This window comes from Macrosteles quadrilineatus, unplaced genomic scaffold (genome assembly GCF_028750875.1).
Source record: "Macrosteles quadrilineatus isolate MER2022 unplaced genomic scaffold, UCM_ALF_1.0 Scaffold_6__1_contigs__length_79288215, whole genome shotgun sequence".
In the NCBI taxonomy this organism is placed as follows: domain Eukaryota; kingdom Metazoa; phylum Arthropoda; class Insecta; order Hemiptera; family Cicadellidae; genus Macrosteles; species Macrosteles quadrilineatus.
Genome location: NW_026542599.1, coordinates 74,182,927 through 74,199,985, shown reverse-complemented (window position 1 = coordinate 74,199,985; position 17,059 = coordinate 74,182,927). Strand labels below are relative to the sequence as shown.

At 34.3% G+C, this 17,059-nt stretch overlaps 1 protein-coding gene across 2 annotated transcripts in view; it reads left to right on the top strand.

Annotated features, from left to right (window-relative positions):
• Positions 1 to 16,801, top strand: part of LOC128996267 (uncharacterized) — a 40,977-nt gene extending 24,176 nt beyond the window's left edge. The window contains exons 1-7 of one of the 2 annotated variants that reach the window (XM_054421465.1): positions 3,202 to 4,410; positions 7,374 to 7,546; positions 8,702 to 8,992; positions 12,272 to 12,409; positions 12,875 to 12,908; positions 14,276 to 14,362; positions 15,565 to 16,801. In XM_054421465.1, the coding sequence (XP_054277440.1) occupies positions 3,382 to 4,410; positions 7,374 to 7,546; positions 8,702 to 8,992; positions 12,272 to 12,409; positions 12,875 to 12,908; positions 14,276 to 14,362; positions 15,565 to 15,588 (1,776 nt within the window). In that variant the 5' untranslated portion in view covers positions 3,202 to 3,381 and the 3' untranslated portion in view covers positions 15,589 to 16,801. Of the gene's footprint in view, positions 1 to 3,201; positions 4,411 to 7,373; positions 7,547 to 8,701; positions 8,993 to 12,271; positions 12,410 to 12,874; positions 12,909 to 14,272; positions 14,363 to 15,564 lie in introns of those variants that run through there. The other variant, XM_054421466.1, reaches the window with a different exon arrangement.
• The last annotated feature ends 258 nt before the right edge of the window (positions 16,802 to 17,059 follow it).

Genomic DNA, 17,059 nt, shown 5'->3' with positions numbered 1-17,059 from the left:
CGTCAAGTTGGTTGAAATTGTCTTAATTTTGTGTTATTTTATTGTAATTCTGCAAACTAACAGTACAAAAACAAAGCTGAAGTGAGTAATGCTGTATTCAATGCGATGTTTGTGTTGTATTAATCGATATTGGATCAATTTAAACATCTTTCAGTTACTCATATAAATAGTTAGCTTGTGAGTGTTTATTAGACATTGCAAGATTTTGCTCGTCAATAAAAAACTCAAACTTGAAAGTCCTCAATGGTACTTTTCATGCTAGGACTTTAACATATTATAAAAACGAGAATGCCATATGTACCAAAACCATTATGAAAATAAAATAATCACACCTATATTGTAGTAATATTGAAAAATCATACAAATTGACGGCAATAATCGATAATTTAAATACGTAATAAACAAAAATATATCAATACTTCTAATCTAAATATATTATGGTAGCCTACCACGCTACCATACCAAATATGCCGACACTGGTACTACAAAGCAATTGAAACATTTGGTCAGAGTTTGTTTAAATAGTGAATGCAAGAGATTAGGTTTCAAACATTTTTATTTTTTGTGTATATAATTAAAAGATGCTGTATATAAAAATATTTATATTTTAAGAACGATTTTTGATATAGAACTTATTGCTTATTTGGCCTTAAATTGCTCTATTTGAAGCCTAAATTTAGAAAATTTTCCCGGAGGAGGACCCCCCTTTGGCTTGGGGGGTATTCCATGCCCCCCAATCCCCCCGGAAGACCCCCCAAACTGAAATCCTAGGGCCCCATTGGAAAATTTGCCCGGGGCCCCTGAAGTCCTAAGTCCGGCCCTGAGCGCACATCCGTTTCGTAGTAATCTCAGATTACTCCTCTCCAATGCGCAAGCGCAAACAAACTGCTCCATGGGAGCTGTGACAAGCGTTCGATGATGGATGGAACAGATACTAAGATAAAGAGGACTGTAACCGGTTAAACCTCACTTTGTTATCCCACCACTCCCAGTCAAAGCCAACTCACTTAAACTAATAGGGGTCACCTTAGATCCTTTGTAAACTAGGAACCATAATTTGGAATTTAAGGTATTCTTGAAGTTGTAAAATTTCAATACATTTTAATTTATAATTTTTAACTTTAATTTATACTTTTTAACTTTAATTTATACTTTTTAACTTAACCAACCCATATTAATACATTAATTAATATGATGACACAGGTAAGGTAATAGGAAAAAAATCCAATTCCACTCGGCCATTTGCTGGATACATAAGAAGGTAACTTTTAGATGCAGTCAAAACGGAGTAAACATAGCCTACATATATTTTCTGAAAGTAACAGCTAGACTGAAACCACCTGTTAGATCAGGCCAACTTCATCTCTGTGTTACAAAGGAACCCAACTTCTGACATTCCTTTTTATTATTCCATAATCACTACATTTGATATACAAGAGTGTAAGTTAATTTACTTTATTCAAGCCTCACCCGAAGATACAGTGTGAAGCGATGGGTCTGACTTAGGGGAGGTACAAATGAGGCATTTAGTTCAAAATTCCTCCGTGAACAGCGCTGTAGTAGAGAGCACTTTGGCAAAGAAGGTTTACTAATCGCAAAAATAGTTCTGTTCATAAAATAAAATTATAAATGCCTAAAATTCAATTTTATTAATTTTTAATTATAAAATTAAACTATCATAACCTAACCGAACTAACCAAACTTGCTGATAAAGAAATAATATAACAAAAGTTTATAGTAATCGGAAAAATAATTCTGTTTATAAAATAAAACTAGAAATTGCTCAATTAAAATTTTATAATGACTTAATAATAAAATTAAACTGTAATAACCAAACCAAACCAACCAAACTTGCTGAAAATAAAAAAATCTTGGACAAAAAGTTAGTGCCACCGGTGGGATTCGGAGCCGGGACCTGCAGTATATCAGCCCGGCACGCTAACCATTAGACCACCGAAGCCGATGGCTATATCGACCGTTTTGTTACGGTAATGGCGTTCCCTCAGCTAATAAGAAGCCTGAGTAAATACCTGAAGCGATGAAGTGCTTAGTTTCAGCACAAACTATAAAATAATTAAGTATAAATTAATTTATAAATACTTAACTGACATGACTCAACTTACATAATATTAATTTACATATTTTGAGGTAAATCTAGGAGGCTAGTTTAGTATACGCCTATTAATCCATTAAAATTCAAGTTTAATTTACAAATTAGGCCTAGCTTTCAAACATGTTGCTGTCAAGTGTTTATTGAGACCTGTGCCTAGATCCATAATTATTTTTAATTGTGATATAGCTGACTCAGAACATGGTGTGGTGATCTCAAATGCAGTTAAGATTCTTTCAAACCAAAATGCAGGAATTGAGGATAATAGTAACTAAATCAATATTAAAATTTCCGGGGTTGAGATGATTTTAGAGGAGGGAGAGGGAAGTCAAAAGGGTGCATAGATACGATTAGGGTAAAATAAGCCAAACAAGAGAAAATAATTTATTTATAAAAATAAACACATCTGCCTTAAAAAATAAGTTTGCCAATGACACAGAAAAATTGTACACATAAAATATTGAAGGATTATACAGCTATAAGACTGATTAATTTTGATGTTTGCCATATAGATGATTTCTCATTTTAATGCATTGATGGGTGTCTCACCTACTTTTCTGCCTAGGTAAGTGCAATAACAACGTAGGCACTATTATCATATTATCATTGTTTTATGCATAATAACGACATTATGTTGCGTTATATATGTATCGTATACGGTATATTAACATAAACACCGTCTGTGGAGCCCAGTAATTAGTTGTGATGTGAGGGGGAAGACTTGCACATGAGATCCTAAAAAAATAAACCAACGGATGAGCAAGAACCAGAAACAGAAAGTATAAAAGCAAAGCGCAGACTTACTAGTTGTTAATAGTAACAACCTGTCCTATGTTTGCTATATTCAATTCATTGTAAACGTTGTAACAGATATATCTGTTATCTGATATATGTCACAGTTCCACGGAACCGTTATACGAGTGCAGGTAGGGCTATATAAAACATAGTTCCTTAGGGACTATGTTTTGTCTATGGCAGGCACTGAGGGCAGGCAGACTGCGATTGCGAACTGCGACTGCACTGCATGACACTTGCACTCACTCATGGCAGACTGCGGCGACTGCATGCATAGCATAGTGACGTGACGACAAGTGAAGTGGAGGGTGAAATGTTAGCTAGGCTATTGTTTGTTTTTGTTTATTTTGTTCAAGTTCAACCATTACGAATAATACGATACGATGGTTCAATCAATGCTTGGACGGGATTAATCTTAACCTAAAAAAACTAGTGTTGGGGTAAAGACTCATTATCTTATTATTTTAATAAGTAAAATGTTCGAAAATAATGAACAAAGTGAAAGTGACTGTGAATATAAGTTTAGTAGGCCTAATTCCCCTTCCCCAGAAGAGTTAGCGGAAGCGACAAAACAAGTTTCATTGTACCTATTACCCGAGAAATCTAAAAGGAAATATGAACGCTGTTATGAACTGTTTTCTTCTTGGTGTGAAAGTAAGAAGGTTACTGAATTATCAGAAAGTGTTTTTTTGGAATATTTTGCAGAACAAGCAAAAGTGATGAAGTCTTCAACTATTTGGAGCTATTATTCGATGCTCAATAAAACAATTCAAGTTGAACATGACATAAACATTAGCAGTTACAAAACACTTGGATCTTATTTGAAAAAACTGTCATTAGGCTATAAGCCCACAAAGTCAAAGCCGCTGTCCAAAGATGAGTTTGAAACCTTTATTAAAACTGCTCCCGATGAAATATATCTAATGAAGAAGGTAGTATTAATATTGGGAGTAGCTGGTGCTTGTCGGCCAAACGAGCTAACTAAAATGTCGGTAGATGACATAGATGATAAAGGTTATATTTTAATAATTAAAGTAGCAGATTCACAAACCAACAAAAAACGCATCTTTACTTTAACTGATGACGATGATTTTGATACAAGTTATTTGGAATTGTACAGGAAATACCTCAAATTAAGACCTGTAGACGTACCGACGAGTAGACTATTTTTGAAGTACTCTAAAGGTGTTTGTATTAGACAACCTGTAGGTGTTAATACAATAGGTAAAATCCCAACTGAGGTAGCTACTTTTTTAAAGCTGCCTAACCCCGAAAGGTACGATGGACGCTGTTTTAGACGGACTTCAGCAACATTGTCGGTTGAGGCAAGTAGAGGTAACATATTGCAGTTAAAGCGTCTCGGAGGATGGAAAAGCTCAGTTGCCGTAGCCAAAGCCAAGATTGCAACTGGACAGTTACAGTCACCAGAAACGGCAACAGTAGGCCTACATCATGAAACTAGTCAACACGAAGAGCATTCCGAAGTGTCTTCTGCATCAGGAATGGTAGGCTATTATAATTATAAAACTATTAATTTAACTTTAAAAAAACATTCCAACCCATAACTTAAATGAAGTTTAGAGTTACCGTAATGTTTGTGAAATTCCATTCTGATTTTTACATAGGCTACATACATACATAACATACATTGATCTCTCTGTCCGTAGTCCTTTGCCTAAAGGAATTGGACAAGTCAGGGTTAATACAAAGAATAACCAACTTAAATACTAGTTTTTGTCACCGTTAAGTTAACTGTCTATTTCATGAAAATTTAACTCCACTAGATATTTTTTCAATTTTAATTTTGTTAAACTCTGAATTTTAAGTAATTTTTTCGGTAGGGCCTGGTACAATTTCATTCCCATGTAATCTGGTTTGTGTTCAAATGTTGAGAGTTTGACTGTATGTGTGCCCTTTGTTCGGGGTGTTGTAAGTGTGATTTGTAAAAGTTGGTTTAATGTTCTGTGATTTTTTATAACAAACCGATTCAAAGATGAAAAGTGAAGGGACTGTGAGAAAGCCAAGTTCTTTAAAAACATTATTGCAGCTGGTCCGAGGCGGCATACCCAAGATTGCTCTTATTGCCTTGTTCTGCCAAACAAAGATCTGCTCAATATTTGTATTCACAGCTCCCCATAGGATGATTGAATACGAAATGTGTTGTTCTAGGCCAAAATACACAAGGTTAGAGAGAGCCAGGTTTCCGAAGGACCTTATTCTTCCGAGTACAAAGACCCCTCGAGCCAATGACCCCTCCAGTTTATTTATTTGTGCATCCCAGCTCAATTTGTCATCCAATCTCACTCCCAAAAAGTCGGCAGATTTTGAAATTTGGATTTGATCCTCTCCAATTAATAGGTTCGGAGTCCTATTATTTTTAAAATTTTGTCTTTGCAATTTGGATACACATGTATCCTGTTTTTTGTGAATTTAATTTGAGTTTGTTCGAAGAAAAAAAGTCAGCCAGATCATTTGCTCTTTGATTAGATTCTGCCTCCAGGGCCGCATCGTCAGTCCCCCTTACGAACAATATCGTATCATCCGCAAAGAGGTAGACGCTGTCCTGCGGAACAGTACCGGTATCTGTTATGTTATTGATATATGTAGACTAGGAAAAGGAGAGGTCCAAGGACAGATCCCTGGGGGACGCCATTGGAGATAAGTTTTTTTATGAAATTCTTTCAGTTTTTGAATTTGTGTTTTTTTTTTTATCTCAGCGACTTGGAATCGGTTGCTCATATAGGATGTGAGCCACTTCAGCGAAAGTCCAGAGATTCCAATTGATGCCAATTGTTCCAATAGAATCGCAGGTTCGACACAATCGAAGGCTTTGGAGAGATCAGCAAAACAACCAACTACTGTTTCTCCAGCCTCCATTGCATCTGTTGATTGCTGTTGATGAAATCAATGAGTGCCAATTGTTTTGATTTGTTGCGTCTGAAACCATATTGTCTGTCACATAATATGTTATTTTTTCCAAGAAGTTGCTAAGTTGCTCCGAAACAACTTTCTCAATCCATTTAGTAGGAGAGAGATTGGACGATAATTCCCCGATAATTCCAGAAGTCAGTTCTGTCTGACCTTTTAAAAACTGGTTTTATTTTTGCTGTTTTGCAATTCTGAGGGAAAATTCCAGATGTCAGTGAAAAATTGACTATGTGGGTAAGAGGAGCTGCCACTTCCTCCCTACAATATTTTAGGACATGCATACTGATTCCGTCTACACCACTTGAGTGTTTAGGTGGAAGCTTTGAGAACAAATCCAGAAGGTAAGCAGATGTAATTAAATGAAATTGTCCAAGTTCAGCAGTGCCATTCCTCCTAAAACCAGATACAGTAAGGCATGGGTTTCCTCATCCTTGTTAACAAGCTTCGAAACATTAACAAAATAGTCATTTAGGGTTTCACACACGTCTACAGGATTTTCTATTTTGTTACCGTCAATATTCAGTATAATATTATTATAGTCTGAATTTTCTTTTGGCCTAATGATATTAATAATCTTCCAAGAGTCTTTAGATTTATTTTTTGAGCTGGATATATGCAATCGTGTGCCCATTTGATTTTACTTTCCTGTATTTTGTTTCTATATTTATCTTTAAGCTTCTGGTATAATTCTTTTTCAGATACCATTCCTGTCAGCCTCCATACTGAGTATTGCTCTCATTGTTCATCCACATTTGCTTTTTCCTTTGCGACTGAGATTAAGTTTTCATTTTTTATCCAGGCAGCTGATATCAAAATAATATTTGAATGTTTCTATAAAGCTATCATTTTTGGTATTAATATCAGGAGCATCATATACTAAGTTCCAGTCCTCTGACTGTAGCCCTATTTTAAGTTCATGAAGATTTTCATCAGTAATTATTCTTTTTTCTAAGGTTTTATTTTGGTTTGAGATGTTATTTTGGTTTGAGATGAATTCAGGTAGGCCTATTTCTATTGAGATAGCACAGTGGTCTGAAATATGCGGTTCTTTTACTGCTGATGATAATATTTCAATGTTGGTTAAAAATTGTCTATGCATGGTTGTGTCAGTAATTCTAGTTGGTTCAAAAATGTTTGGTTTCATATCAAAACTTTTAATCAGCGTTGCAAATTTGTGGCAGTGTCATCTTTGATCAAGTCAATATTGAAATCTGAGCCTATTACTATATATTTATTCTTAATGTTCAGTGTAAGTAGATGCCTTAAGTAGATGTTTAAGTAAATTCATTCAATTTACTAAAGTATTCATCAAGGTTGCTGCTGTATGGAGACCTGTACATGGAAGCTACTATTTAAACTGTTCATTTCTCACAGAAAAACTTATTTCAGCACACTCAAATATTGTTTCTTTTGAAAATTTTATGCCTATGTCTGTGGACTTTAGGATATTGTGTTTTGTGGAAGTTTTATTTTTGAAAATTGCTACACCACCCAATTTTACAACTAGGGGACTTCTTATCAACGCATTGACTTGTTTCAGGGTGGTAAGACGAACTCTATGATCAATAACACGAACAACTCCAGTGAAGGTGACACCAGTTTTGGCTATACATCAACTGTGTGTATTCCATACAACCATGGAGGGTGGGAAAAGAAGCAGCCCTTACCACACTCTAGCACACTCGCAAATATTTCATCCGAGAGTTTCGTCAGGTAAAACTAACCCACAAAATCAGTCAGTAAACCATCCAAGTACAAATTTGTGTTGTTAGATTTGTACAAGATGTTCTATACAGTAGAACCTCTTTAATCCGAACCCCCGTAATCCGAACGTCCACTAATCCGAACCCCTCATTGCTGTACTCTATACACTGTACAGCAGTTCTTTATTGTATACTGTATTTAATGTACAGTACTGTTTATTCACCATGTTTACTACTGTATTAAATAAACGCTGTATTTTAATTTATAAAACATTTTTTTCACTTTTCCCAAAATAATTTAGATCAATTTTAGCCATGTTTTAGCTATTGTTATGTAAAAACAACAATATGTTCTGTAATCCGAACTATTCACTAGTCCGAACTACCCCTGGTCCCAATTAGTTCGGATTAAAGAGGTTCTACTGTACATAGAACACAAGACCTTCTCCGTTATACTACCACTACCACTTTATAATTTGCATGAAACAATAACTAGTGGAATTTTTAGGTTATGTCTTGGTTACCTAACCTAACCCTAAAGAGGATTTGTAAAAGAGATTATTTCAACCTAAATACCCCCGCTGCAGCAAACCTGCAGACTAAGTGAATTTTTAATTTGTCTTATTGGATTTTTACTAAAAATAATTCCATAAACAAGACCTATTGTTTTTTAAATTTCCAAGTTAAATAACATTGGATTTAACAAGTAGGTACATAGGTTTGCTACAGGGTATGTAACAAGAGTTTTTTTACCAAATGTTTATAGTTTCTGGATAAATAATAATACTTAGCCATATTTGACCACATACAAAAAAATTTTACTTTAAAACCCCATAATACACGACCCAATCTTGCCGTTGTTAAAGTTCTCCCAAGTTTATCCCGTCCTACACCTGCAAGCCAAATTTCATTAAAATCTGACAAAATTTACTCGAGCTATCGCGTTCACGGACATATATATAAAAATTTGAACAAGTGTTTTTAGCCTCCGTGACATAAAAATGAAAAAGTAAATCAGTCCCGGGTCTAGGTATTACCGTGCCACCTATGGTAAGAGCTACTTCCCTGTAGGGAAATTCACTAAATTTACTGTGACATATAACGGAAAAGGTCCGTGATTATGGACTGAGAGAAAAATGTTTTTATAAATAATTGTTGTTTTCAGAGAGGACCAATATCTATCAAATGTTTCCGGAACAAGTTCCGCCACCCAGGATGATACAGAGAATCACGATGAAGAATCCAACATTGACGGAGTTTTCCCTGGTGGTGAAAATGATGCTCTTGTGTCCTTCGGAAACTACCTTGTTTCATTGCTGAGACGGCTTCCTCTAGACAAGTCTTACCAACTGCAACAACAGTTTATAAGTGACACCATCAATGCCACAATTCAGATGGATAAAGAGACTTGTCATATGTGTCAGAATAAGAAGAAAAAGGCCGATCTAAATAAGCAGTAAGTAATGTTACAGTGTCTTCAACTTGATGACAACTTTTTCAAGAATATTGTAAAAATAATTTTTGGTAAATTGCAATTTATGGGATGTATAGACATTATAAACCCTAGTTATCAGTTGAAATGTTTTAACGCCTGCAGAATTTTTTTTAGTTAGAGCTAGTAATTTTTACAGGAAATTGAGAAAATGGCGAAAACGGCTTTATGATTTAAGTAAGCTAGCTCATGGACCATTATAATCACATAAACATCTGAAAGCCTGTGTTATCGGATGTAATTGACAATCTCAGCACACCATTTAATGAAAGCTTTATATGTTGTAATCGTAGTTTACGCAACGATTGCCTAAAGATGGTGTTAAAGACACAAGTATAAAATTTAGGTGCGAGCCTTGGCAAGTGCCTAAAAAACTTTCTAAGAATGTTGTTAAGACGATTTACGTGAGCTGCGTACACTACTTTACCTACGACAGTGTTTTAATTAGGCCAACTAAATGTCACTACTCATAACTTCTAAGAGAGGTTATGTTTTTGTTTATAACCTCTCATTGCCACTGACAGTGATGTAACGAAACATTGTACCAAACACTAATGCACCACTCAACAATTAAATTGGCCTGAACAGCTGATTAGTTGAAGTTCGAATTATACAATTTTACTTCTTTTCTCTCAATCCTTGAACCTCATTGGTACGGTACCGTGTTGTTGAGTAAAAACACAATGTTGTTAAGTAAGTAATCAATGCTGTTAAATAAATCTTTTCAATTTTAAGACCTTTGAAACGGCAAGTTTATAAAACGTTGGTTTAACAAATTTATAACAAATTTAATACCGGTATACGGTATATATATTTTTTAATAGGGGTGTGCGATGCATCGAAAATGCATCGAAATTTCGATTCGATTCGATTCGATGCATCGAATCGCGATTCGATTCAGTGGTGGTCAAAAAACGATTCGATTCACGAGGGAGTCAGTATCCATATACGAAAAACGCCTGCAGAAAGTCAATGCAATACCCGCAATACAGGAGCGCGTTGCTGTTGCGTTTCCTTTACGAAGGCGTTCTTATTTAATACATTCTTTGCATTAAATATAGCTTTAATTGTTTTATATTTTTTTGTTTTGACATTGCAAATGATTAGAGGTTTTGTTTTTTGTCTTGATGTAAGCAGTGTGTGAAATATTTTACTACTGTAAACCTAGCCAAAACAAGGTAGGTTACTCCAAAATCATTTTAAAAATAAGTCTGAAAAATTGTTACTTAATACTTAACTAGTAAGATCAATGTTATAGACTGATACATTTGGTATTTTTGTTAGGTGTCTGTCGGTCCCCGTCCCCGAATTTTTGTTGGGGCAAAAGAAAAAAAAGAATAATTTATTTCCAAAGAAACACTCTTATATTATTATATCTATTACAGAGGAATTAAAATGTTCAAATGAGAATTAAAAATTAAGTTGGCTCACGACCTTTAAGAATAAAGACACAACAGAGCAATTGCCGCACTGCCACTAGCCAGAGCCAGGTCTAGTCGTCTACTGATAAGAGTAACAAGACAAAAGCCGTGACGCAACACTAACAGTGCAAAGAAAACAAAGTCAAAAGAATAGAAAGACTATTTATACATACTAGTACAACCTACACATACTAGTATAACATACTAGTATAATCATTTATTGTTCATTCAATACCTAATTAAAAATATATTTTAGTATTTTACATAATAAATTATAAACAAAAGAAATATCTGATATAGTGAACAGATCTGTATCTTGGTTAAATAGGGTTAAAAAAATATATTTCTAAGATCCAATACAATATTTACAACTCACAAATTACATTGAATTAATTTCTTTGAAAATAACCTCTAACAGTTTTGTGTTTTTGAATAAAGAAATATATTTCTTTGTCTCTACTTCCTTGTTTCATCACTTGCATTTTGTCAGCAATTGAAGCAACTGGGTAGGAACCGGGTTGTGTAAGAGGGGAGGGGGAGGGTCTATGACCTTGAATTCACACATCGTTGCCCGGGCCTGGCTGGTGAGACTGATTCATTGTTTTTGTTGACATACTACTACCCTTCCTTAAGAGAAAAAGGCCCTGCTGTTCCAAAAACATTGAGGGTAGTTTAAAAACATTGACCTGTGTTGCCAAGGGCACTAGAAGATAGCATTTAACTTTCTTGTCTCTTGATTTAATATTATTTTAATCTTCTATATATTATTTAAGAGTTACTTTTCGGGTACCTAATTAGTTGTGATATTGTTTAGCTTCATTTTATGGATTTTTAATTCTTTTCATTCATTAGCTATCAAAATCAGTTGTTTTAGGATTTTAATCTCTTGCAGTACCGGTAGGTCTATACTACTGATATGACATGATATGCATTTTTTAGTCCTTATTAATTATACCATAAACAATGTTTGTATGTTATTTACTGTTTTTGAGTTTTATAGGAAATTAGTTTACACAATATCTTTTCTTCAATGAGTTCTCCACTTGACATGTTGCTTCTAGCCTATTACTATTTTAGGCCCTATAAAAATAATGCCTATGTAAAGCTGTAGGCCTACTGATGCCAATAATAATTCTTTATTTATGATGATGTAACAAATAATGTAAGTGTGAGGTTATTATACTAAGGAGGTTAGGAGGCAGGGAATGAATGATACATGTTGCATGGTGGAAACATATTATTTTTATTTTCTTCTTGCTTGCAGTCCTGAAGCCGGTCCACAGGCCCTAAACTTGTGATATGTAAATTTATTTCTTAATGGTCTTTTTATATTAAGTTCCATTCAAATTTGTTGTAATTTAGCTACCGGTACCTATTTAGTTATTTAAACAGTTGTTATTAAAATGAGAATGAATGTCTTGATAAAAAAATATTTTCTTCTTTCTTGCAGTTGAGCCAATTCCAAGTAAAAATTATGAAATAGGCAAGTAAAGCAGCTCACTGGTATTTCCAGCAGTTATTCTAATACATATGATTGAAAATAAATATTTTTTCACCTAAAATTCATATGTAAGTATGAATAGGCCTAATACCACATCAACAAAAATTTGTATTACACAAATGTGATAAATTTTACTTATTGTTAATCCACTCAATTGACAATTATGAATAGAAAAATACCGTATTGCTTCGAATCGAGTTGCATCGAATCGAATCGAAAATCTTTTGAATCGAATCGTTGCTTCGAATCGAAAATTTTTTGCTGCTTCGCACACCCCTATTTTTTAATAACCTTTTTTCACTTAACCTTTGTTTGGTTTAGGTTTCACCGACCTTCAGCACATGGAGATAGAAGAGAATGTTCAACAGCCGAAGGGCTTTTGAAAAACAGCGGACACCTAATACAGAATCTTCAACCGAACAAAATGTTAAGTGCTGGAAGAAGTGAAATATCTGAAAGGTAATGTTCTTAACCGAGTAAACAGTATTGACTTATAGCTGTTTATGAGTTTAGATGATTTAGGGCAAAAAAGAATATATATTGTTTAATTGTTTTCTATCTTATAATGTTTTAATATTTAATATTTTGTAATTGTATTGCATTGATTATTTTTATATTGGAATTAAGTTTTAAGCCCTATTAAAATGTGTGATCTGCGCACGGATCCTCCGTTGTGATTTATATCTGAATGGTTATGTAATTTAAATTATTTACAAAATTCTCTATGAAGCAGTTGTCTTTCTGGGTGTTCTTATTTGAATCTCTTCTTCAATCAGAGGGAAATAAGGCCGATGTAATAGTTTGTGTAACCGTGTTTATTTGTCTTTGATTTATTGTTAATAAAATAATATATTTAATGGCTGCTCCTTCAATAGATATTTTAGTTTTTAGTTTTGTAATCTAATTAGTAATTTCACTTTACAGGCAGGGAGAATTTTCACCTGATGTCTCCATTAAGGTAAGATTTCTTAAGTATTATCAAAACTGATCAAATTGTTTAAGTGGCAATGCAGATCTGACATTATTAAAATTGATTTTTTTCTCCGGTCCAAAAAAATCAACTTTTTTCAAGTTTTGTTAAAGATAGTCTGTCTTCTCTTTGGTTTGAATTTACTAAAATAAGTAATTCTTCAAATTTTTTGTATAGTCTTTAGACATTTTTTTTATCATCTGATGAGTTATTGCTCATCTTTCTTAACTGTCTAAAAGATGATGAACTGAAGTAAAAGTGTCTAGTCAGGAAGTTCTGAGCAGTGAAAAATTGAAGGTCCATGCAGGAAAGCTTCTACAGAGAATCTTTTTGTGTTTACAATTTTCTACGATTGCAGGAATTGTTTGAATCAAAAAAACAACAAATACTTTCCAAAGCAAACCGATCTTGACCCGACCTCATTTAAGCTTGTCTGCAGATAGCTTATACATCATTTTTAATATAATTATTTATCAGCTAGTTTTACATCTTAGGTCTATTAGCATATTAGATTGTTGAGAAAAATGGGTCGAGTCTATCGCTACCACTTGAATTAAAATCACTTGTATTTCTAAACCCCCCAGGCTTCAGCCACAAAAGAATCAGAACGGAGGGTCCTCTCTAGTGTGAGCCTAGGGGCCTCATAGAAATAAGGCCCTTAAAGATATAAATCTTGTAGATATAGGCATTCACTTTTCAAAACAAACTTATAGTTTGTAGTATTATGTTTTATTTAGTTAGGCAATGCCTGTGGTGTAGCATTGCAATAAAAATATGGAACATATCATTTGCTATTTGTCAAACTGAAATATTTGAAAGCCAAACGGGTCCGCTCGACTGCCATTTTGTGGGCTGCAGCGAACGAGTTAAATTAAATTAACTTCCATGCAGATAGTGTAAATTGTGAAAATGTGACTGGCGTGGCGTGATTATCCAAAGATGGGCTACCATCAAGGATTTGATAACGGTAATAGTATTTACAACAGAATCAGAACTTTACTACTCCCTGGTGTGGATTAATGTCCGCACTAGTGAATACTACGACGATCCGCAGTACTATCCTGATAATAAGACCAATTTGTCAATTACAAGGCAAAAATGTGGTTCGGATTCCACTTTAAACTTTAGGTCCCTTAGATGCCATTGGCTGTGTGGGCTATCAATTAACAGCTGTGCCTAAGGAACATGTCGAGATCGGGCCACTCATTTCCATTCATACTTGGCTCAAAATACCTACATTCGTATGGTCGTGATTTCATAAGAAAGTATTTATTGGCCATTCTCTTCTGTATGTGACGTATATTTTGCAAAGGAATGGACAAATCATTATCAGTCTGTGCTTATTGATGTTTCAGGGGGAACCCATCACCAGCCTAGTGAAGATAGAAATGGACAATGACTTTGAAACTGTTTATTGTAACGGTCAACCAACTTATGACTCTGTAAGTACAATTAACATTCACCCCAAGATATGAAGCCTAGAAACTGAAAAGTATGATAAATTCATTCTTGCAACTGAGTTAAACTTGATTGATTTTTACTAAGATGTAGACATTATAGTAGAGTGAATTTCTTGGATTTGTTTGCTGACGTACCCCAAAAGTCAGGTTTACCATGTATAACTAGGAATGCTGGAAATTTTTGGTACTCAAAAGTAAATCAGGCAATTTAACCTATTAACTTTCTAGACTATTAAAATGTTATTAGTTTTTGGTTAATTTTTAATAGTTCTAGTTCTCTACACAGAAAACCCAATTAAGTTTGGTGTTGTCTATGTTGTGTTATCTTCATAAAAAGCTGGGATTTCCTAGGCGTGAAGAGCAGATTGCCATCCACAATTTAAGGTAGAAGCGATTTTCTGCTCGTGTAGTGGTAGTCTGTTCAGATTTGAGGAAAATTTTACTATTAATTACCTAATATAAGAGGAGAACGGACTTCATTCTCTGTGCCTAGGTAAACCCAGATTAATTTAGGTGTTTATTTGTGTTCTTATTACCAATCCAATTTTTTTACGTTTTTGAAAGGCAACGGTGCAATGATGTTGACCTTTTTGTTAGATAATATCATAATTCTTAGCTCAATCGCAATGGTATCTGCGTCTGGAATTGATCTCGCTTGGAATCGAACCAGTGGCCCTCAGATTTGAAGGCGAGCGCTATAACCACTCAGTTACGCAGGAAATATAAAGTGTTTAAGTTATTTGGTTTCAAAGCTTTAAAAATGTGTACTCTACCACCATCGTGATGTAGACTATTGTTTATAACTTGTTCAAAGAGTAAATAGAGTGTTATTTTGAATTAAGAGTGCTTGTATTTCTCAGAATAGGTAAAGTTATAAGACTAGTTATGAAATATTGCCATTGTAAATATAAAATTCCTACTGATAAAATATACCATTACACCATATGACATACCAAAAATATGCCATCTGGGTAGCCGAGTGGTTATAGTTCTTACCTTTAAATTACCATGTCATTTGTGATAAAAATGGTAACAAAAGGCCAAAGTTATATTGTAAAAAGACCAGGGTTTGGCCAATTCTTACGAAAAATGTAAACAAATTCCAATTGGTACAAAACACAAAACAAACTATTTTCAAAACGTGTTGTATGATATGATCATAAAGATAATTGATTTTTTTACAGACTGGAATTGCTGATAGTCCTTGAGAGAACCAAGACTTATTTCAGCCAATTAACAACAGGCCACATGACAAAGCTATGGTCCAAAGATTGTTTTAATGTTGTGAAGACACATTACAAACATTGGGTCGTTCGGCACAAGGAATAAATGCACATGAAGGAACTTACTGTAAAGTTTAATTTTTAATTTTTTAAGTGTTAAGTTTCTGTTTCTGTGCTTTGGAAAGTGTCCTTTATAACAATATGTTATATTTATAATCAAACTAGACCAACTAGTTAATTCAAGGATTGTCAATGACTTACATATTGGTCTGTTTAGTTTTTAATAAGCAATAAAATTGCTTTACAGTATTAATCATTCCTTCAGAATCTGTCACTTATTATTTTGTAAATTGTTGGAGCGTTGGAGGATAACGTTATGAACGTTTTGGAAGTTGGTGAGTGGGTCTCTTCCATAGGTGTAAAGGTTTCAATCATATCAATTGCAGATAGTTTTGCCTTAAGAAATAGGGTGTTGGTCTTTATTGCATTTTTTTTTAATTCTTTAAAAAAGAGAACTGTCTGTGTATTAGAGATTTTACTATCCTATAGAAATATCCATATGATGGGTTTCTATAGTTATTTATTGAGTTTTGTTATATTTTATCTCAAAGTTTTTGAACAATCAGCAAGTACCGTAACGAAATAGTAGTTTACGCAACAATTGCGTAAAGATAGTGTTAACGACACGAGTAGAAAATTTAAGGTACGAGCCTTGGCGAGTGCCTTAAAAACTTCTACGAGCTTATTAACTATTTTCCTCCTCCCATGTACCACAGAAGTAAGGTACAGAGGAAACATTGGATGTTACACGTGGTGTCTATCACTAGTCGCTGGTGTCTAGGGCAAAGTCCAACTCCATCACCCTCACCCTCACGACAACAACGCTCATGGTTAAGGACAACGCAGTGTGATAACAAATTTCCGAACAGTGCTCGCTGCTCAGGCCCTTCCTTGCTGCAAGTATATTTCCTGCTTAACATACTAGAGTTGAACTGCACGGTTGTTACTAAAACAAGATTCCTCTGTACCTTACTTCTCTGTACATTTACTTTACATTTTGACTTGACAAAAAAGTCTCTGCAAAATAATTGCTTTTGTTGTATCTTTAAAAATTTTATGTTTGTTGTTGTATATTAATTCCTGTTTATGTTTCCACATGTAAACCTGGCATCACAAAATAAAACAGTTTTTAAAACTATTTTGTTTTCAGCTTTTTTATCCATACTTTGTATCCATCAGTTACTTGGATTTCATCACCGAATAGCTGCTCGCGTCCGAATATAAACTCAGTGACGTAGCCAGGGGGGGTCCTGGGTGTCCGAACCCCCCTTTCAGGTCTTAAACATAATATTTTTTTGTTAAATTAAGGTAAAATTATATAATCACACTGTATTGACGTTGGGGTTGATTATTTTCAATGCTAAGAGAGCTAAAAAGACCGTTTTGGGGCCTATAT